Source organism: Poecilia reticulata, chromosome 12 (assembly GCF_904066995.2).
Source record: "Poecilia reticulata chromosome 12, P_reticulata-male-v2, whole genome shotgun sequence".
NCBI classification, from domain to species: domain Eukaryota; kingdom Metazoa; phylum Chordata; class Actinopteri; order Cyprinodontiformes; family Poeciliidae; genus Poecilia; species Poecilia reticulata.
In genome coordinates, this window is record NC_088841.1 from 11,611,421 (window position 1) to 11,634,616 (window position 23,196).

The 23,196-nt window shown below is 37.3% G+C and overlaps 2 protein-coding genes across 2 annotated transcripts; both read left to right on the top strand.

Moving 5' to 3' along the window:
- Positions 1–1,331: 1,331 nt before the first annotated feature.
- lman1 (lectin, mannose-binding, 1) lies at positions 1,332–11,645 on the top strand. Its single transcript, XM_008424517.3, has 13 exons — positions 1,332–1,615; positions 2,734–2,888; positions 4,534–4,641; positions 4,975–5,036; positions 5,361–5,460; positions 5,576–5,699; positions 5,950–6,008; positions 6,140–6,272; positions 6,404–6,591; positions 7,099–7,175; positions 10,589–10,751; positions 10,906–11,030; positions 11,112–11,645. The coding sequence occupies exons 1-13, from the start codon at positions 1,417–1,419 to the stop codon at positions 11,146–11,148; spliced, it is 1,530 nt and encodes a 509-aa protein (XP_008422739.2). The 5' UTR covers positions 1,332–1,416; the 3' UTR covers positions 11,149–11,645.
- A 2,058-nt stretch (positions 11,646–13,703) lies between these two features.
- On the top strand, positions 13,704–19,893 carry cplx4a (complexin 4a). Its single transcript, XM_008424516.3, has 3 exons — positions 13,704–14,063; positions 15,182–15,269; positions 18,931–19,893. Exons 1-3 carry the CDS (start codon positions 13,900–13,902, stop codon positions 19,156–19,158), a joined length of 480 nt encoding a protein of 159 aa, XP_008422738.1. The 5' UTR covers positions 13,704–13,899; the 3' UTR covers positions 19,159–19,893.
- The last annotated feature ends 3,303 nt before the right edge of the window (positions 19,894–23,196 follow it).

A 23,196-nucleotide genomic window follows, 5' to 3' on the forward strand; every position in this document is an offset into this window, starting at 1 on the left:
GGTGCAGACAATTATTATTTCTGACATTGGCAATATGGGCAACTGCACAGGGCGTTATTTTTTTAGGGATGGCAGGAGACCTCTGTGTATTGTGGCACAGAGATGAAAGCAAAACAGAATGAAGAAGAGTTTGAATTGATACTGGTTAAATTTATTTCAGCTCTAAGTATTTAATATCTAGGTGTTTTTATGGGAAAGTGAGTCTTTCAGATCAATTTGAGAAGCAATTTTGATAGGTAAATTTAATGTTATTGTCATGTAGCGCGGGGTGCTGGTTTTGATTTGGTCTTGGGTTCGGTGGTCCAGACTACAACTCTGCTACGAGGCTCCTTGGTTCCATGTCCTCCTCTGCCAGTTGGATTTCTTTCAAAATAAATGTGTGGCAAAAAAAGTGAAGTTCATGTTATGTTAGGACAGGAGACGAGATGTTTCCATCCCTGAAATTATGATGCATAGAATCACATATCTAAGTCTAAACTATGTTACAGAGTAAACAATAAAAACAGGCTTTATCTGTGGCTGTTCATTAAAATGGCACATTATTGATGTATTGAAATTAAATACAATCGGTACACTTAATGATATTAGCGATTAGGTAATGCATTCAGCAAGTACTTTTACTTTTAATACTTAAGTATTTTTAAAAGCCAGTACTTTTTTACTTTTACTTAAGTAAAATGTTAATGTGGTACTTTGATTTTTACTTAAGTACATTTTTGTCTGTGTATTTGTACTTTTACTTAAGTAAATTTTTTGAGTACTTTCTCCACCACTGTACAGACTGCCATACAATAAAAAAGCTTGCGCATAAAAAAGCTTGCGGTGATCTGTATTTGTAGATGTCTGTGTTTAGTTTAATTTCAATAAAAACCTGTTTCACCCGTTTGATACTGTTTCATTCTTATATACCTCAGTATTTTAAATGCTTTTTTAAGGAATATTCTCATAAAAGGATTAGTGCAAAACATCTGCGATAACTTTTCATCTTAAACGGATAGGATATTCCGTCTTTGTCATGTATATAAATTGTTCCATTGCTATGCTAAGCGACTCCTAAGCTTGAGTCTCGTCACTCAAAGAATGTTGTTAAATGATCATATTTAACATTAACACAGCTTGCTGTAGTTTTTGGTTGGAAAACATCACGGTAGAAGTTTTAGATGCGTAGCACCGACAGACAGAAGAACACCGGCTCTTTTTTGTTGCTAAAACTGAGCCAAATGATTTCAATCTCAGAAAAGAGAATTGAATTCCCACCGCTGAGTCGTACCGAGGTACAGAGAGCGAGAATGGAAGGAGGGAGGAGAAATGAGAAAAAGGAGCCGAAAACAGACCAATGAGAAAACGCCCTGTTGGCCCTACAGGCATCCCGTCATGCTGTCGGTCTGAGCGCTACGTCAGCAGTGAGACAGAAACATGGCGGTGTCCAACGTTCGGGTGTTCATATTAAGTTTTCTCGCAGGTTTAGTATTCCACCGCAGTCTCGCAAACGTTGCTGTAGAAGGTTCGACCCCGGAAGAGCCCCCTCACCGCCGTTTTGAGTACAAGTACAGCTTCAAAGGTCCGCACCTGTCTCAGTCCGACGGCGGTATCCCGTTTTGGATTCACAGTGGAAGTAAGTTTGTATCCAGCTGTCAACATCACAGAACAAACTGATAAGGAAAATATTTCCTTAAGAGTGGACCATAACAATGAGAGGATGACAGCCGAGACTGTCTCGCTTGCAGCGGTTTTCGCTCGGGGTGTTCAAGGCGATGCTGCTTTGCTCTCAACCTGCACCAGAAAAATGCTTGAATAAATCCTAGCGCACTAGCTTCCTATCCATAGCCCCGACGAATCGCTGGCACGTGTGTTAATATTTGTCAAAGGACCTGACTGATGCCACAGCGTCTGCAGACAGGAGAAGCTGCTACTTTCCTTTCTTGTCTGGGAAAATAGCAGCACACTGAGTTGTCCAGATGCTGAAATGAACTGCAGGGGGATCACACTTCCTTTCCAGTATGCCAGCTCTACTTAAGGGTTAAAAAAAATAAATGTATTATCATCATTTTAGTTTAAAACCTTAAATTTACTATTTAGATTCAAAAGATTACAATTCAGTTCTGTACAAAGCAAGACTTTTAAATAAGAATGCCTTTTTGATTCATCCTCTTATCTTACATTATCTTTTCAATTGTAAAAAAAAAAAAGTCTGTAACGTTTGCAAAGCACAAACTCAACACGTGTCCTAACTCCAAGGGTCAAGTCACAGTGACAAATGACACAAGCTAGTTTGCAAACAGAACTGCAGAAGATTCACCCTCTAACATCAGGTAGACGGGTTAAAATTAAACTTTTAGATTGAAACACTTGTAATGCTGTTGTATGTATGGAACAAGTTTTTAGATGAGACTTTGCTGTAGGTGGAGACTTTGCTGTATCAGTGTCCAAAGTTTTAAGGATAACGGTGACATACTGCATGAAGGGAACCTGGAGATGTAGCCAGCATTGTTTGGGATCAGTTGAAGTTTATAAGGAGTTTGTGAAGTAAAAATAAATAAATAAAATAGACAATTACGGGTATCACAATGGAAATGAATACAGTATTTTCTGAAAACATTGCCTTATGAGTGAGGGTAGTTTAAGATTAGGAGGAACACCAGATATGAGCCTTGTGGTACACCACTGCTTGCAAAACTTGCAAAACAAGGCACATCATCTTCATTTCAACACTTTCTCTTGTTGTGATTGCAGATGCTATTCCAAGTGCAGACCAGGTGCGCATTACCCCATCCCTCAGGAGTCAAAGGGGCTCCGTGTGGACAAAAAATAAAGTCAACTTTGAGAACTGGGAGGCTGAGGTGACCTTCAGAGTATCGGGAAGAGGCAGGATGGGAGCGGATGGTTTGGTGAGCAGTTCTAATTCTTTGCAGACAAGGCAGCCCAGTTTATCCCGTGATTTTTTTTATTTTTATTTTTTTCCAGTTTGGAATGCATCTTTTACAGCGCAAAGTCCTAAACAATAATCTTAATTAACCTGAGTTTGATTCAATAGATTAGCGAGTTACTGGAAGTGTAAAAAATAGTCATCTCAAATCAGACTTCCTCTTCCAGGCAGTGTAAATAAAACAATCTTGTAAACTTAAAATAGGCTGTCGTATCACTTCAGCAACAAAGATGTTTTGCCAGACACAAAATCAATGTTTTTCCATGAAGAGCTCCGTTTTCAGAACTACAGAAAGACTGAAGAGAAGAGAGTAGAAGTCAGAAACCAGGACAGAAAAAGAAGTAGACTGCATCTCTCTGTATCCCTTTAATGCACGAGAAAAATGATGCCATTTTGCATTACCACCATAGGTGGCACCTTAATTGTGCTCAAGTTAAATTTTGGAATTTCTTTTGTTTTTAAGTATAATTTTAAGCTGCTGCATTGATATTAAAATTTTGTTCTTGGCTATCTGTACCTGCAGATGCTAAAAAGGGTGTGTGTATATGTGTGTGCTATGGACACTTTCACTCATCGTCGCTCTTTAGCTAAATATGTTTCTAAAAACCTCTGATTCATTAAGTCACCCAAGAGTCTCTAGATGTGGGAGGTTTATACATTCATGACCTCAAACCTTTCCAAAGTGCAGTACCATCATGTTTTTTCCCCCCTCTGCATTCCCTTTTTTTCTTACACAACACGTCAACACATTTATGACACTGCCTATCCCATTATGTGCTTTAAACTTGTGATGCTGGTTTTCAAAGGTGTGTCCTCCCCATAGAAACGTGATAATCATGGTGTTTAATTATTACACAAAACAACCTGAACAAATAAATGACTTCTGACATTGTTCGACTGCACAACTCACAGCTGATAAAGCAAAGATGAACTTCTCTTTCCCAAAAGTATTTTTGAGAGAGTATTTTCACTAGCTAGCAGTAAGTTAGAAGGAAATGCTGAGACAAATACTTGCATAGACTATTTTTACATTACAGTATGCAAAGTGCTTTCTCCTGTTCGCCTGAAAGGTGAATAAATAGTTTATCCTGTTTCACCTCATCATCCTGTAGATGTCTCTACAGTCTAATTCGGCTCAAGCTGTGTCAAGTCAAATACAGTTGTTTAGTCAAGAGTTGCATTATAAATCATAACTTTATCTTTGTCCCAATATTTATGTTGCAGTGGACTTGAATAAATGTTAACTTTTTCATTACCATGTGTCCAGGCTCTCTTATAAGGTGGTCAAGTCATTACAGAAGTACAATAAAGTTGTTTTTAATGTACAATGTCAGACATTGAACAGAATCACCCGTTTCAATAAAACTTTAAAATAAAAATAATGCATTTGATTTTTTTTTCCAGTCATTAGACTGTTATTATCATCTGAGGTCTATGTTTATGAACTGAGGCAGGATTTGGAAAAGCACAGACTTCTCCATACAAGTTCCTACAGTTGACATCAAGTCAAAGGACTTGTCTAAATAAAATGCTGCTGTTGTCAATGTGCCTTAAGCAAGATTAAATAACTGCAAATTTAATGTCTTGCTTTGTTTTTCTTCCAACAGGCAGTGTGGTTCACCAGCGAGCAAGGCCTCGACGGCCCAGTGTACGGTGCTGCTGACACGTGGAACGGAATCGGAGTCTTTTTTGACTCGTTTGACAACGATGGAAAGGTTTGTGTCATCTTGATATGTCCAATAATAATTCACGATTAACATGTAAAACCAGAGGATTGTTTTTAGGCGGGATAAGGTTGATCAAATTGTATCTGCAACAGAAGAGATACGTTATTTCTTATATAAAATTCATTAAATTTGGGGCTTTGTCTATTGAAAATGTAAAACTGCTCCGAAAAATAGTTTTTTGTTAGTTTTTTTTTTATCATTGTTAGTGAGCAGGTATAGAATATATGTTGTAAATAAGATTACCTTCAAGCTAAGCCACCTTTGCTCATCAGATCACAAAAGGATTAACATGTTTTCTCTGCTTTTGCTTTGCAATTCTAGAAAAATAACCCGGCCATCCTCGTCATCGGGAACAATGGCAACCTTGTTTACGACCACCAAAAGTAAGTAAACATTTCTTCTTGCTTCCCTGGGGTGACATCACCAACTCAAATTTCAGCAACTTAAAGAAGATTAGAAAATATGATTATGTTTGCTTGAAAGTAAATAATCCTCTGTCTTTTCTAATCTGCCTTGGGCAAGTGAAAGCTTTAAATCACTTTTTCTGTGCCGTTCCAGTTTGTCTTGGAGTCAAGTGTTTACCAAAACATTAATGTTAGTCACTTATCTTGTAAAGTTTGTATTGGATTGCTCCTGTTCATAAAAAATATATTTGTGTAGCATTCTGTGTTTTGGTTTTAAATTGCTTAAATTTTGCTTTCGCTCAGCGACGGCACCACGCAGGCCCTTGGAACGTGTCTGAGAGACTTCCGAAACAAACCGTATCCAATCAGAGCCAAAATAACGTACTACAGGAAGACCCTGACGGTAGGAGAAGGAACAAGAATCAAACATTTTAAAGCAGTGAATGTCTGAATAATAAAGACTATTTATTTTCTATCAAATTGCTTGATTTTATTTTATTTTTTATCTTCCTCCTTAGGTTTTGATCAACAATGGATTCACTCCAGACAAAGAGGACTATGAGTTCTGCACAAAGGTTGAAAACATGGTTATTCCAACTGAAGGCTTCTTTGGCATCTCAGCCGCCACTGGTGGTTTAGCAGGTACCACTCTGATCCCTGAATCCCTGCCCTAAATACCTGTACAATACCTGTACATTTTTTTAAATTCAAATCATATGCTGTGCATATGTAACCCTTTCTTTACTTTTCAATATATCACAAATCTGGTTTTCAGCAGTTTCTTTTTATTTCTGTGCTTTAAATTAAGAAGATTTCAGCTAATTTACAAAAAATGTGTATATATATAACTGTAATTGTGATTTTCCTAATTATTTCTTTTTACCTCCATCAGATGACCACGATGTTTTGTCATTCTTGTTATTCAGACTCACTGAACCAGGCCAACAACCGGTAATCCCATTTCATTTCTTTTTTATCTTTAACTACTTGTTTTCCAGTTGTGATTTACCACATTACCAATCCCGCTGTTTCTTTTTTGTTTGTTTGTTTTGTTTTTCTTTTGCATGTGATCTTCACTGAAGCCCTCCGTTGATTCTGAGATTCCTAAAGATCAGAAAGACAAGTACCAAGAGGAATTTCAGAACTTTCAGCAAGAGCTTGATAAAAAGAAGGAAGAGTTTCAAAAGGAACACCCAAATGTCCAAGGAGAGCCACGTTAGTTTTCTAACATGTTTGAAAGTTATATTTACAATATAAAACCAGGACATGCATAGAGTTCTCAGTGCACTTAGAAAAACTTCACTGATTTACCTTTGACTCTTGCTGGTCGTCTGTGTGCGTTTCAGTTGACGATTTGTACGAAAGTGTGAACGACCGCGAGATTCGTCAGGTGTTTGAGGGCCAGAACCGGATCCATCTGGAAATTAAGCAGATCAACCGGCAGCTCGCTATGATTCTGGATGAGCAGCGCAGATACGTTTCAGTTATCACAGACGAGATTTCCAAGAAGGGGACAAGTGCCGGGTCAGGACAGGTGAGCCTACAAGCGCCGACGTTTGGATTTACACTGAATACAAACTTAACTGACCTGGGATTCAACAAAGTCTCACCTCTAGTGGTTTTCAGTGTTATTAACTATATCTTTGACTTACTTCAGAATGTTTAGGTTGGGAAAAAAAAGCCAGCTAACGATAAATGCTGGGTTTTCCAATTTATTCGCTTAATGATTGCTCCGTTGATTATTGAGAAGGGTCTCAATTATTATAAACTTGCCAGTTTTATTCAAGTGGAAATAAAAACAGAGAAATTATTTTACTTGTTTTACAGTTTTCTATTCTTTTTTTTGAGAGATGCATCTCTGATTTCCTATCAGTAACAAACTTCTTGGTTGAATGAAAATAATTGAAAAACTAAATATACCAGAGATATGAATAATTTTGGGTTATACAGTAAAACACTCTGATGTTTAGTCAAATGTTTTGTCAAACATCAACACAAGAGTATTTATCCCTCAGAGAATTAATCTGTATTTCTCTCTCAGCTCGATTCTGCGAGTCAACAGCTCAGCTCCGTTATCGCCACGCAGCAGGAGCTTCTCAGAAACCTGAACGAACTGAGGTGAGCACCAGCATTACAGCACTTATTCTTAAAAGCTAGTTGTTGTTGTTTTTGTTTTTTTTGCAACAAACGTAAAGACACATCCATGATACCCGAGAAAAACAAGGAAAATCCTGCTGGATAAATCTCCTAAATCATATTTAATCTCAGGATGACTGTAAAATCACAGGTGCTGTCCAGCCTGATAATCCAGCTGCTGTAACATCTTCTTCCTCATCCCCCATCTCTACCACCACCTTATGAGTCTCTGCTGCTCTCTCAATGCACATGGCTACCACTCGCAGATTCAGGATAATTATGTTCATGTCTTTTTTTAGATATATATTACTCATATCATTTTATGGAGGAATTCAATAAATGTTGGTTTGTTTTTGTAATCGGCAACCCACCGGATGCAGGATGAACTCCTACCACCTTCGCCTCAGTGACTGTAGCGTACTATGGTCATGTGGCGACAGAAATATTAAGTTTTATGTTATCGTATTGTAAGAGACATTGTAGTGTAACAATCCAAATTTGGCTAAATTGAATTAAAGTGACCCAAGTGTGGAGCCTTGAGGAACCCCACATATGATGTTTATTTGTTCAGATATATAATTTTCTAATCACTAATTAATGATTAGCAAGTAATGTGACTAATTCAATTACAGCATTTGAAATAATAAAAAAAAAAAAACTTCTTGGATTAAAATGAAAATATTTACAGCATGAAAGATGTAGTAATATTTAGCTGTAATCTCCTTTTTTTTATTATTACTTTTTAACCTGAAATGGTTTCCAATTGAAAATGAGAAGCTATACAGAATTTTATCCTACGATAATACAGCTTAAGAGATTTCATCATTTTGCCCGTCATGGAAAAACCTCAGAAAGACGGGATGATTTCGGTACTTACAGCAAGTAAAACTGCTTGAGCGTACGCATCGTCATTTTAGCTGTTAAGAGCATATGAGCTGATGATGTTGGGATTTTGTTGCAGCAGATTAATAAAATGTATGCATATATATAGAGACGTTATGAATCTCTGTGTTAGACAATATGCATGGCTTTATTTTCTGCTTCACAGATTATAAAGAAATGATTTGTTTCATCTATCATGGGTTGTATTACCTTGAATTTTTAAGCTTTTAACCACTATATCTGAGACATTTATGGTATGTTTTTATTTGTTAGCATAATTTTGGCAGTGTTGACAAAAGAGGTCAAGACTTTGACTACACTATAATTTTAGTAAAAATTTTCATAATTATTTTATTCCTTAAAAGTTAAATCAAACTATTTGGACCCCTTTTGCATTTTATTTTGCTTTTTAACTTGAGTTAATAATCCAATAAATTCCAACACTGCTGGATAACGCATATATAGGATAGGAAAAATAAATCTTAAAAATTCAATTTTTGCATTGTCTTTTATTTTAGACGTGATATAAACTGTCTTATAAAAGCAACTTTTGGGTTAGTGTATATATGGATATATATATCCATACTTTTATGTATCATGAAGATTGACATAACAGTGGCATTTATAACGAATTGTTAGATGACATTTCTTTGTGAAGAGCAAAACTCGCCAAGAGTTTTTTTGTTCACCTTTATGCACCATCTGCTTAAAGAATGAATCAGAAAACAAAATATATAAATTAATTTATGAATAATAATTCGATATAACTTGAATAACTTGCACGCAGCTTGACTCTGATTTATTTAAGTTCTAAATGCGACCTCACATGTTTTTTACATAAATCAATATTAAATAGATAAGATGGCAAACATTAAATATTTTAAATATTTTCCATTTCAACCTCAGCAGAGGGACTGTATTAGGATTCTTTAGGATAAATAAGTTCAGACACTGGCAAAAGGCTGCAGCTGCCCCCCTCTAATGTGCTAATATGAGCGGCTGATCTGTATTACTGTGTAGATTAAGTTCTCAGTTATCCTGCTCCGTCATTTAAACACAGTTTGTATATTTAGAGATGAAGTCTGATCACAAAGAGGGCTTTCTACTCATAAATGGGTCAGTCGTAGGAGATGAAGATTATATGCAGGGTTTAATAAATGCTCATTTGCTTTCTTAAGTGTGTGGGTTTTTTTTTTTTTTCCCCCATTTATGGTGACACAAATTAGATTTTGTTTATATGTCATCCCTGTCTCAGACCTCGGCCATGTGGCTCAGCAAGAAAAGGCCACATCTTAGCACTGTTTTGTCCTTATCAGATTAGTGGTCTTTAAATACATCTGTCATACACAAGCAAAAACATGGTTTCTCCTCAAATTGATTTTGTCGCAGCAATCCTCCCCCAGGGCCTTCCTGCTCGCGCCGCTGAAAATTCTGTTGATTTGTCAGCGCACTTTTTCCTTCGTAATCGCCTTAGACGTGTTTTAAGATGATAAGGGAAACTTATTGCTTTCTCCATGTTCATAATCAAGTTTAAGAAACGACAATTTGCTGAGAAATGTGATCCGGGCTTAGATTTTTTTTCTAAGAATGTTGTACTCTGTTTAAACTCGATATACGGAGGAAATTGAATGTGAAAGTGCAGATTTACAGCCTCTTTTTCAATTGGCGAGGAATTACGGTTATGTGCATTGATAGTCATTGTTATGTGTCCTATTATGGGTGGTAAGAATCATTTCAAGGCTGTCGTTGGCAGAACTAAACGTAAAATTTGTCAGAAAACCTTTCGGTTACAAGTGTTTGTTTTTTTCTGTTTTTCTGTTAAAACTAATGTGGGAATTTAAGCATTTTTTTTCGTTTTCTTTGTTAACTTTGCATTAAGATAAACATTTATAAGATCCTCAGTTAAAGCAATATTCAAATAATAAGAATTTCCTTGACCAATATTTTTTCATATATTCTTAAACAATTTAGTCTACTTTTTAAATTGTAAAAAAAAAAAAAATCACTGTAGGAAAATCTAATGAATAATAAACAATTGATAAAATATATATATATATATATATATATATATTTTTTTTTTTTTTTTTTTGGGTTTTGGCCTTGAAAAATCCACATTTTAATTTGATGTCCAGTATCATGGCTGGCCTGTTATACATTAGAGATAATCCAGATAGTTTCTGCTCTGTTTCTTAACCCTCTTTGCTTGTAATCTGTTGTAAGAACATATTTTATGAGGGGATTAATTTGGCAATCATGACCTCTTTTATCAGATGGTAATTTTCTGTTTTTGAACTTTGAGAATATGTAAGGAGGAGTGAATGGGGATTAAAAGATTAATTTTAGACCTTTTTTTTTCTCAAACTAAACAAAACCACACAGCATACTCACATCTCACCAAATCTCATTTTCGTGGTCTTTTTCAGTCCTTTGGGAGACACTTAGATGGTTAAACCTAGCAGTTCAGCATCTCTATAACATGTTTGTCGCGCTTTTTTTCCCCTCCTTGTCTGCAGAAGCTCCTTCTACGAGTCTCTGAAGCAGATCGGTTCAGTCCAGCACCAGGGTAATGCAGGCGGAGCGGGGACGTACGAGACCATTCAACACTTCAACGACATCAAAGAGAATCTTCACACAGTGAAAAGAGACGTGGAGCACCTGGTGCAGCGTAACGTTCAGGTATTTGTCAAGGCTTTGAAATTCTGAAACGGCTCCGGATTAAGAAATAGTCTGTAAGGGTTGTGTTGCGTGTGCACATTACTGAGTTTATTTCATAATATAAATGGCTTGTAATCACAGTTTCATAGTAAATTGATCGTTTTTTTACTTGCAGAATCCAGGAGATAAGGTTGTAAAGTGCCCTGAGCTGCCTCCCATGCCTTCCTGCTTATCCACTGTTCATTTTGCAATATTTGTTGTCATCCAGACGGTCTTATTCTTCTGCTATATCATGTACAAGTGAGTAACTCTGGTATTGATTTGTCAAAACATGTCTGTATGACTTTTAAAAACATCCATTTGTTTCTGTCCTCGTTGCAGAAGCCAACAGGAAGCAGCAGCCAAGAAGTTCTTTTGATGACTTTGGTTTCTAGAACAACAGTGTGCATGTGGAAATGTCTGATTTCTTTTTTTTTTTTTTCTTTTGGTTCAATCATTTTCAGATTGTAAGTTATTGTATGTGAAAACTGCTTTTGTGGAATAAGACTTTGTTTTAATTATTAGAATATTTTTAATTTGATCAGCCAATTGCGTGTGACTGACGCTGTGAGACTTTTCAGCATGATGCAACATGGTCCTTTCAGTATTTCTGTTCAGTCAGAGATTTAGATTTAGTTTTTTTCTTAAATCTGGGGTCTGCCTTGAGCTCACTTCATACAATTTAACCAACAGTTTGGAAAAAAAGAAAAGACAACCTGTGTCTAAAAGTGTACATTGTGCTTATTTTTGTATAAAATGCTACAGATTTTTAGTGACCCGTACATCAAAGATCAATTTCAGTTTTTCTCTTCTGGTTAACTCTAAAAAAAAATGTCTGAATCTGTCTGAACAATTTACATAAACCGTTAAAAACCAGCCTCTGTGTCTTTTTTTTATTGCCTTTTTTTTAATAAAATGACAATTTGAACATGACTAATCTTCACTAAATAATGCTGTAATGAGTTCAGTCATATAAGAAAGGTTCAGAAGTTAATCTTAATACAAGTCAGTTGCTTGGGCTTTTATTTATAATGTCTTCACTCAACGGATGAGCCCGATACATTTTGCATAAGAGGTGTTTGGACATGTTGAAGTGTAGTTGCTAAATGTTTGGCTTGAGTAGTCCAGAATAACAGGATGAGGTGATTGGGTGAAAGGTTTGGAGTGTTGATGTTCTTACAGGGTATCACCCAAAAGTCTGTAACTTTACTTGGTCATTTGTTTCTAAAGATATCAGGAACATATAGCAGTATGTTGTTAGGATGGTCACTTATATTCTTTATCATGATTACTTTCTTGTCATAAAGATTTAGATTGTCACGATAAATTCCAGTTGATGTTTAAATCCCCGCTAAGCCGTCAGTATTAACGACCACTGTCTGTTCAATGAAAGTGTCAATAAATTTGCAAATACAGTTACAGTGCAACAAATCACACCTCTTCATACATTACAAATGAGCATTATTTGTTGGCTAAGACATAAGAAAAAGTTCTTATTTTCACTTATCACAATGCTGCTGCAAAATACTGTGATAAAACCTTTAAGTCCATATGGAACCAGCCCTACTGTTTCCTTAAGTTTTTTTTTCTTTTTCCTACAACGTCTCAAGGCAGACGGCCACTTTACATTTAAACTTGCAGGGGATGTGTTGTTTTCAGATGGCAACTCAGGACAGTCATTGATAAAGAAGGCTGTCCGCTCCTCTTCCTCCCTAATGGAGAAATCTGTGCTGTTTCAGCTCACAAAAACACTAAAAATAGGCATGAAGAGTTTATTTTAATCAGGCAATCTAATGAGGAGCCTTAAAAAATGCTTTGATTGGTGGATCCTTTTCTGATTACTGCAGGGTTTCTAGGCAGTCTGAAAAAGAAGGTTAAACTTTAGAATTTATTTTCAAGTATTTTCCTTGCGGGATGATGAACTGGAAAAGACCTGAAGTGACGATCATGTTGTTTTAAACCAAGTCAGCATGAAGTCGCGACTGCCTTTCCAGTCAGACATTCTGTTTGTCCTTTTTGTCTCACAGTTCGCAACCGTCTCCTCAGCGGTGGGCCGTACAGCTTTTACTCCCTAACAAGTAATCTTCCACACATACACACGTCATCAATAATCACATTATCACAATTTTATTTTTAAAAAATCCTAATAAAACCAGTGACTCAGTGTGTGAACCTACAAAGTGAGGTTCTTTTTCTGGAGCCAAAAGCACTCCTGTATACTTGGATGCAGCTGGAAAGAAAAACAGTTTGCACGTTGCAATGTTTTAGTGGAAATTAAATGAGAACATAATAGGTTGAGCAGGAGATGAGCTCACATTCCTACTTGATAATCACAACATTATCTTCATCTGTAGCTGGCGTGTTCTTGAAATTATGCTCGAAAAAAATTGCATAATACCAGAGGAGAGAATGCTGTTGCGCTACTTGTATGTAACTAATCTGTTTATGTGTTTGTAAAAAGAGCAACAGGTCTACGGAAGACCATGATGGAGTGACTCCTCCCCACTTCACACCTTTAGCCAGTCACGTTCCTATTCAGCAATAGCATTGCATGAAGGATGGCTTCATTGGGATAAACAAGAATACAGTATAATCCTGCCCCTCTCTCCCTTCTGCTTGATCTCAGCAGTGTAAGCTGCACATGGGCCGATCTGAACTTCTCTAATATGATTAAGCAGCAGTGGGTGGAAGTACACAGCCTCTGTTTTTGGTTGAAAGAGACTGTCCATGTAGCCTTAAGGCCGTCTGCGAGTTTTGGTAAAAGTTGTGCCTAAAAAAAGTGCTTCAAATCTTAAAAATTAATTTGGAAAAACATCCAGAAAGGTCTCCACAATTTAAAAATAGATTTTAAAAAAAGCAGGCCATCTGCCTCTTAGTATAGTGAAGCAGAAGGGATTAAATCCAGATTATGGCAGGCTGTGTGTGTGTGTGTTTGCGTGCGCATGTATGTGTCTGTTGCTTGTCATCAGTGTGTCCTTGACTCTGTAGGCAAGCAGGAGGTTAGCCAGGGAGCTACCACTGGATTGGAAAGCTATAGGAAGCGAAAGCGAAGCACCAGGAGAACCGTTTACTTTTTCAGTTCTCGAAAACATCCCCCTCCTTGGAGAGTAGACACTCGGAAGAACTCGTGATGGCTTTTTTGATCAAGAGCATGATTGGGAACCCACTGTCAGGAATGGGTCTTGGTGGTGGAGGCGACAAAGAGGAGGAGGCCACTCCGACAGATCCTGCAAAAGCAGCCGGGATGACACGCGAGGAGTATGAAGAGTACCAAAAACAGTTGGTAGAAGAGAAGTAAGTAGAAACATGGACCAAACTACACTTTGAGCAGTTGCCACTGGCCTGTGGGAAACAAAATGGCTGCAGGGAATAAAATCTGACCTTGACGTATTGTTTTGTTACGTTCAGTCTCACTGCTTTTCCCTCACTGTCAAAAGTATCTTTTATTAACACACCACAAAAAAAAATTTATAAAAAGCATAATAAAATAGCTTCTATTGTTTTTGAACAATGAAAAAGTTGAGTTCTTAAAAGAGGTATCTATTTCTGAAGGTCACAAATGAGACTAACCAAGAAGATATTTTTTTTTCTGTATACATTTTGCCCGTGTGGCTAAATATAGTCTTTTGGTTCTTGAAAGATTGAATTAAATTATGGCATTCACACACACAAAAAAATCATAAACATTTAAAGTAAAATAATATAAATGACACAAAAATAAAAAAAAACGACAATTTTTTAAAACAGTGTGGCGGTAAAAATGGTTTAAAATTTCATCTGACTTGGAAAGATGAGGCGTTTGAAAACCACTCCTGTTGTGATGTTTTGACTAAATTCTAGGTAAGCCTGGATGGGTAATCTCTTCAAATGGCTGAGGTAAAGAGCAATAGGAGCTTTGTTGAATATGCAGGAATATATTCAGGGTTTCAGATACTTGACTCAAACATTTGTTTTGCAGAAGGAAGTTGAATGATAAAAAAAAAAAAAATCTGAATCAAAAATAATCAAAACAAGTCTCAACAGCAGGAAGACAATTATGTACGTGTTTGATTTTGTTCTGCAGATGTGCAATTATTTTACTTCTTGGGTGAAACTAAAACGTTCATAGAAGCCCTCTCTATATTTTTTTTTCTTTACAGGCAACCAAGCAATAATGTAAAGAATAATTGGCAATGTTGCTTAGATATTCCATGAAAGAGTATGAAGTATACTTTGTTTTTGGCCTTTGAATCTACAAGGTTTTCATAAGTTTCCAGCATTGACATTTCTTCCATATGTTAATCACAAACTTATATATGCAAGTCAATGAAAAAGCTTGTCTAAATACAAGATGTATTAACTAATCTGTAATGTGTTTTTGTGACCAAGAGTAAATAAACTTGAGATTGTTTTCTTTCTTTTCATTTGTCCAGGATGGAAAGGGATGCAGATTTCTTACACAAAAAGGCAGAGCGGGCAACGCTCAGAGTGTGTCTCAGGGACAAATACAGACTGCCAAAGGTAAACATATGTTTTTATCTTTACATGTTGAATAATATAGTTGTCTTGATTCAGCATGTCAGGAAACATACCATAATTCCATACTGACTGAATAGCAAATTTTCATGATTTAATTTTGGTATTTTCCCACTTATTTAAAGGAAGAAGTTGGTATTCATTGGAAGTAGGATCATTAATTGAAGGATTTAAATATATATTTCATTTTCATTTAGAAGTTATGTTTTTTTTCTAAATTTCTTGTTTAAAATATTAACAGAGCAATTAAAAATATTCAAAAACTCAAAATGGCTTCCATGCAGAAACACAGTGTTTGTTTGGTGTTTTGGCGATAATACTATCTCACACTTGCAACTTCATTTCATGAACGTGTTACTAAAGTGTTCAAAATTGCAAATACTAAGGAAACCATCACTATTGTATTGCTAATAGACACATACCTGGTCACTGATCATTACAAATGGGGAATCCAGTCATTTTTAAAACTGGCAACTAAAACAAGATTAAGCTCGGTTTCACGTCACTCCTTGATCCAAGTCAAACTTTATAGATAACCGTGCATTGTCTCTACACGTTTCTTATCAGAAGCTTTTTGGTACAGATTTTTAATTTGGAAAATAATGGTGCCAAAATGAATGCTGGGTACTACCAAAGTTAGCCCAAGTACCTCCATGTGTGGTTTCAGAGCTACGGTGCTGCACAGTCCCATCCTTACCAAACTCAAAGAAAATATTTATAACCTTTAAGATGCAATTTAACCACATGGCCAACAAGAAAAACATAGGGTGTGATACTAACCTTGAAGAAATACCTTACGCACAATCCATGCAGTATGTTTTATCAATGACTTGAGGAATCCGAATATTTGGGAATTGCCTGGTTTGAGATTGTTACTGTATGATAACCTTGAGTAAAATATTGTGATTCCACTGTCATAGTTATTTCAAAAACTTCTTAAAAAATATGCTAAATCAAATTTCTTTTATTTGAAATAGAAAGTAGCAACTATTTGTACTGCTTCATAAACAATCTAACATGTCGATTGTTACAGTTCATTCCTAATTTTGATTTTGCTACATAGATTTAAGTAGAAATTTAGAATAAACATTCATAAGAAGCACGAGTAATTCTTATCTATGTACCTATTGCCTAGAAAGTTGGTGTTTTACTCTCCATAAAGTAATTCATGTATAAAAAGCCAATATTAGATCTTATTTGGCCAGGCTGCAGGAAACTCCTTCCCACCTCTCCACCTTTCTCTGGCATCTAATTTAAAGGATTTTAAACTGTATGACATAAAACTCTATTATTTTGTGAAGCTGATTGTTTACTCGGTTTACAATGATTCTGAATCCAATTGAGTGGTTTGGATAATTATGAAGCTAAGACTAAACTACAGGTTCTAAGAGGATGAAATCCAGTGGCAAATCACCTCAAAAAAAATAAACATTTGGACGTTTTTAGCTGATACTGAAGTTTTTCCTTCAGTCACTCTATGTTGGAGCTTTTAATCCTGCAGCTTAAAAATAGCACAAAAAAAATCACCTTGGAGATGGAAGAAACAGCAGGTTAATGTAAAAGTGAAAAGCGAAGAAGCCACAGCAGGAGAAAAGTCAATCAGTAATATTCTAAAAACTAACAGCTCCTAATTACTGTAAACATTGCAATTCCACAACAAAGACAGGAGCAGGGCTGTATCTAACAGCCTTTTTAAATGAAATGCAAAAAAACCCCCAAAAAAACAACAATATCTACTAATTCAGCTCGCTCTTTGGTCGGGTTTCAGCTGAGGTCATCTCTGTGTGACAGCAGCACTTGGCTGCTGCAGTCTGTTCAGGAGGAGATTACTAAGAAAGTCTTGTTGCACCTCTAGTCTTAGAAAGCCAAATGCCACAGAGCAGGTGTTCCAAGCCTATTAGGGCGAACCCCGGCAGAGGGATCTGGCTCCAGCAAACTGCAACATTTACTTTAGTGGATCTAAACTGGGCAATTGGTGGATTTCAGAGGAGCCTTGACAGAGAAACAAACTGTAATGGAGGGAGCCAATAAGGTATGTAGAGAGACGACATTTAAACTGTTTCAATCCTGAAGTTTTTCAGTAAATGACTGAGAAGTTGATTCAAAACCAGCAGTCTTGTGAGAACGGTGCACCTGCGAGCGACTTTAGCTGCTCTAATAGCTTTCAGCCAATGGCACATCAATGTCTCGTTTCCTTTTTCAACCACTTGGTAGATTTTATTTAATTGCTTCTTTTTTTTAAAGACATTAGCCAAATATCAGTGACTTGAAAGCAAACAAGTAATAACATTTGAACAATAACATACCGTTGTTTTCATTAAACTATGTTTATGTAAGGCCAGAAAAGTGACAAGTCTGAACATTAGCTGTTTTCTTGTTTTGTTTTGTTTTTCCAATAAAGAAACTTGAGTTTGTTCTTAGGATTTGTGTAATCGGATGTTATTCATAAAATTCATTTAGAATTAATAGGGAAAGCGCAGTTTCTTTAGAGAAACAGGAAGTTGGAAGCAGACAGGCGCACAACATTACAGAGGTTATCTTTAGACTGTACCTGGGAAGAAAGGCTAAATCAGGTCTGAGATAATCCCACAGATTGAACTTTAAAGTAGCCACAGGGCAGAGCCTATTCACATTTAGTTGCTTATGAGGCTTATGATTTAATAATAAAGAGGAGGAAACTTAAAGTCAGAAAACCATGGAAAACACCAAATATCCTCAGATAGTCACTCCAGGTTGTTTTCATCACCGTTTGCTTCTAAATGATCTGTTCAGTGTATTTGATTTCATTGTACAACAATGTGTTTGCCCAAAAAGCCAAACACAAATTTTATTTTTCCAATAAGTTCATAATTATAGAGCAGTTTGTAAGTGTTTACAGGACAAAGACAAAAGTCACACTCAAATATCAAACTAAGGAAACAATATAACAATCATTTTTAAACAAATATATTGTAATGTTAGGACTGATGAATAAACCCACAATAATGGGTTTATTCACTATTGTAAGGAAACGCAAAGGATAATATAAAAATATAAATACTCTTAAACACTAAGTTTATCCATAACACAAATGCGTAAAAACAAAACCTAAAAACTTTACATTTTTTATTTAAAAAAAAAACTCAAAATATAACTGTAACGATACTAACAAACATGCAATGAGTCAAACAATAGAAAGGACAAACGTAAGGGGAAAGTACTAAGTGGAGTTCAACCAAAAGTCAAGCTAAAAAGAAAAACAAAACATAAATTTGTTTCTTCAAGTGTTTCTCTTTATCTGTTTTTTTGAAGTTTACAGCTTTTTGACAGCCAAAAGTCAGTTTATGCAAAGTTTGTTTCTTGAAAGCAAATCTTTAAAACAAGGCAGCAAGGTCCTCTTTTTCCCCCTCATATACCTTTAAAAGAACTACTGAGGAGTTTGCCTGCAGTCATCTTGAAAAATGTCGATGCAACATGTTGGGTTTTTTTCTTCCTTTTCCAAAATGAATGCAAATAGCCATAAATCATCCTTAATCACAAATGCATCTTGCAGAAGGACAAGTTGACATTTTTCTTTAATCAGATTTATCAACGTCTATCTCGATGTCTGAATCTTAGCTCATTGGTTCCTGACCACGTTCTCCTACCTTAACGTTGACATCTGCAGAGCGAGCAGGACGAGAACATGATAGAGATGGCCGGGGACGACGTGGACGTGCCCGAGGAGCTGCTCAAGATGGTGGACGAGGACGCCACGGAGGAGGAGGGCAAGGACTCCCTAATGGGCCAGTTTCAGAACCTGCAGAACATGGACATGGACCAGTTGAAGGAAAAAGCCTCTGCCACGGTGACCGAGCTGAAGAGCAAAGCGGAGGAGAAGTGCTCTGTCATGTGAACAGCCGAGGGTGGCGAAAGCAAATGGTGGGAAGACAGGGGAGGGGAGGGGATTGTTAAGATAATAATTTAACATGTTGCTTGGAGTAAACCAAGTTGTGAGTCTGAGGTTCTATACATTTGTTGAGAATAAGCCCACTCTCGTGTTATGTCACATTATTTGATTCAAATCATAACAAGAAATCACGTTAAAACCATCAGAAAAATCTGCTATATAGTTTGGTTGGTTTTTTTGCACACAAATTTGCAGTACATTAAATTGTGTCAATGGTGCCCAATCCTTCCACTCTTATTGTTCAGTGTTGTCATGAAATGAGACAGGTTAGTCTCTATATGTGTGTGTGTGTATTTTTTTCATTAAAAAAGAAAGTCAAGGTAATCCAAGATGTGCTGATAGAAAGCCAATCCTTCCTGAGTTATGCAACTTTCCTCTCAGTTTTATTGTTTGTTTGTTTTTTTTCTTTCTTTCTTTTTTTGTTTCTGCTGTATTGAATGTTTGATATATTTGGTCACCACCTTTGGTGTTGCACGAAAGCATGTGATTTTCAGGCGCTGCAATAATTTCAGATGGATTAAGTCTTTGCAGAAACATTTGCAAATTTGCACAAACTTAATGTATAAATACATAAATCATAAAGGCGGCGACAGATGTGTGTTTTTTGAAATGCTCGAATGTACGTGGTTGTGAGAAGACAAATTTGTTGTTCAAATAAAAATGCATATTAAACACAAACAATGAGTCAGTGGTGGAATTAAAATATATATAAAAATATATATGGGATTGTAACAGAAAACCAAATGCACAGGAGAGGAGTTAGCATCTTGTATCCCTGGGAAAACAGTGTTAACTACTTAGTTTAGATAATTATTCTTACCATTAAAACCCAATAAGTCAAATTAATCATGGAAAAATGGTGGATGCTTATGTGATACACCACAAAGTGAGAAAATTTAATTATCACTCCAGACCAAATTACCCTGTTAAATAGAAAAAAAAGTAACCAAGGTTCGGGCAACGTCTCACCAGGAGACCGGAAGTGAGGAGCCCCGCCCCCTGCTCTTCAGACCGAGTTTGGGGAAGAAGACGGCGGTTGTCCTTTTTTTCTATCTCTGACGCTGTTCGTCTTTACAGGTTAGTAATGAGAAACTGGTGAAGGCTGCCCCCCCGATAAAAATGTGGAGTAACAAGGTATATTTGGATAGGATTTGTAATTTGATAGATGTGCTGAAACATTGAAAAAAAAAAGGATTTGTTAGCTACATTTTGGCTACAACGGTCAACTAACGGTCGTTCTGAAGATCACTACATGTATCTTTTAGCTCCGTTCCATTCCCCGAACAAACATAGGTACCTTGACATACATTGTGTTGTTTTATCTGTTAAAAGTGAATTATTATTAGTAGTAGTATTATTATTATAGACGTTACTTTTTCTCCCTTTCTATGTAATAAATTAAACTGTAGTTATTCAGTCGGTGAATAGTTAGTCAAAAGAGATTAGAGCTTAATGTTTCGTTCATTATAACATCTCAATCTTGCATTATTTAACATAATTAATCCTCTTATTTGAGAAATGTTTTTTTTTAATGTACATCTCTGCGCTGTGGATTGACTGGTGGGAGTTGATACTTTTTTTTACTCAGGTGAAGGCTGCGTGTTTTTTTGGTAGCAGCAGAGGGACACAGGAATGTGATTGTTCTAGGAAGTGTTAATAATTTCATGATTTCAATAATTTGTAATAAAGAGACCGAGTTTGGGGAAGAAGACGGCGGTTGTCCTTTTTTTCTATCTCTGACGCTGTCCGTCTTTACAGGCTCTCCTTCAGGATCAAAGGGGAAGCAGAAATTCACCGCAGGAAGAAAAGAAAAAGAAAAAAAAAACATTTGTTACAACTGTCCATCATATGCTGAGACGTGTAACAAACTGTGGGGGCTCGTCCGGGATCTCTCCTCATCAAAATATTGGGAGTAGATCCAGAGATACCAGAACCACGTGACCAAGGTGACCGCTGAAGACCAGGAGTCAACCCGTGGGTGTCCAGATTGGAAGATCAGTGTGGGAAGGAACCGCGATCCTCCACTGGAACTGCACTGCTGATCCTGAGGTCAATGTATGCTGATCACCAAGGAGCCATATTGCCGATTCAGAAGACAACGCACTCTAGCTGCAGCTGAGCCACGTTGCTGATCCAGAGGACAACGTACTCTAATTAAAGCTAAGCCAAGTTGTTGATCCAGAGGACATCGTATGCTATCTTCAGAGGAGTCAACTCATCAATTTGGAGGACAGCGTGTAATTTATCAGAGGACTGAACTGGAGGACCGAGCTGTAGGAGAACCAGACACCATGGCAGAGGTTCGCAAAGAGTTAATATGGAACATCAAGAAACAACTTTTCAAACTCCCAAGCGACAACGTTTATCAGGTGGCAAAAGACATTGCTACTGTTAGCCAGCATGGAGGTGAACTGGACCCAAACAATGAAGAAAGCTGCATGGACTTTGTCATTTCCTTTTTGCAGTCTGATGCCTTACTCGAGCGGGAAGACAAAGGTATGGGTTGGTTGCTGGATTTGAATGATTTGATATATAAGCTAATGAATGCTGATGCTACTGATAATTTTGGAGCGAGTGTGTTAGATGATGTTTGTGCACATATTAAACCTAGTCACACTCAGTCTGTAACAATCAAACACTCCACATCACAACCCCATGCTCACTTTAACAGTACAGTCATACAGTCCCAGCCTGACTCTATTACCCAACCCAACACAAAAATGGGGTCGGTAGAAGGACTGAGGCAGCTGTATGAAGAACTGGGTGAGAAACTCCGACAGTATGAATCTAGTGTGACCCCACCAATTCCAGTTTCTCTCCACCAAGTTGAGTCAGAGTTATATAACAGACCACAAATGACCCCGGATCAACCTGTGTGTCTGAAGGACCTCTCCTACCTTCAGCGCAAAGATTTCAAAGTACATGGTGGTCAGGTTGGAGATCAGAACTCTGACTTAAGCTACAACAACATCAGTAAACAAATTGATGAGGGAGTAAAAGAGGGTTTTACAGAGGCAGAAGTGGTCAGGGGGGTGTTGAGGATCATAAAACCAGGAGCCTTTAAAGACATGCTTGTAAACAAAGACTCAATTACTGTATCTGAGCTCAAAGGCTTCCTCAGGTCCCACCTTGGTGAGAAAGCATCAACTGAGATGTTCCAGGAATTGATGTGTGCCAGGCAATCAGACCAAGAACCACCTCAACAGTTCCTGTACCGCATGATTGGGCTAAAACAGAAACTCCTTTTTCAAACTCGACACACCAGTACAGACATCACATATGACCCCAAGACCATCCAAAAAGTCTTTCTCCATACTATATACCAGGGTTTAGGAACGAAACATGCAGACCTCCGACAGAGACTGAGGCCCCTGATTGCAAACAGTCAAGTTACAGATGAGGAAATCCTCAGCCAAGTCATGAAAATCATGAGTGATGAGAATGAGCACCAACGCAGACTGGGCCAACTCCCTAGACAAAAGACAACACAAGCACACAGTACCAAAGTTGAAACAGGAGGTGATTACAACAAGTCACAAGACGCAGCAGCAGACAGTAAGAATCTCCAGACAATAGGACAGCTCAGTGCTCAAGTTGAAGCCTTGACTCAGATGGTGGCTTCATTGATGGACCTGCATACAGCTAACCCACAAGTGTCCCTGCCTCTAACTAGGTCAGCCCATATGCAACCACACCCTCCCTACCAACCATCCTCAAGCAGGCGGCCACAACCTCTGTTGAGACAACCCACAGCTCAGATGAGGGGCAGGATGGCTCGTTGCCCTGGGTGTACTGAGCAGAACTCACAGGAGTGTAACCATTGCTTTACATGTGGAGAAGCAGGGCACAGGGCGATTGGGTGTTTGAAGCGAGTCAAGCCGCAGGGAAACGGGACTCGGTCTCTGATGAGGGACACCCAGAGACCGGTGAGCAATTCCAGTCCCGACCAGTAGATCAAGCTTCAAGTCAAATAGCAAGACGCCT

Coding starts and splice junctions, on each gene's coding strand:
- lman1 (XM_008424517.3), top strand. CDS start 1,417: ATGGCGGTGTCCAACGTTCGGGTGTTCATATTAAGTTTTCTCGCAGGT. Junction 2,889..4,533: donor GGATGGGAGCGGATGGTTTG/GTGAGCAGTTCT, acceptor TTCTTCCAACAG/GCAGTGTGGTTCACCAGCGA. Junction 5,037..5,360: donor CTTGTTTACGACCACCAAAA/GTAAGTAAACAT, acceptor GCTTTCGCTCAG/CGACGGCACCACGCAGGCCC.
- cplx4a (XM_008424516.3), top strand. CDS start 13,900: ATGGCTTTTTTGATCAAGAGCATGATTGGGAACCCACTGTCAGGAATG. Junction 14,064..15,181: donor AAACAGTTGGTAGAAGAGAA/GTAAGTAGAAAC, acceptor TCATTTGTCCAG/GATGGAAAGGGATGCAGATT. Junction 15,270..18,930: donor ACAAATACAGACTGCCAAAG/GTAAACATATGT, acceptor TGACATCTGCAG/AGCGAGCAGGACGAGAACAT.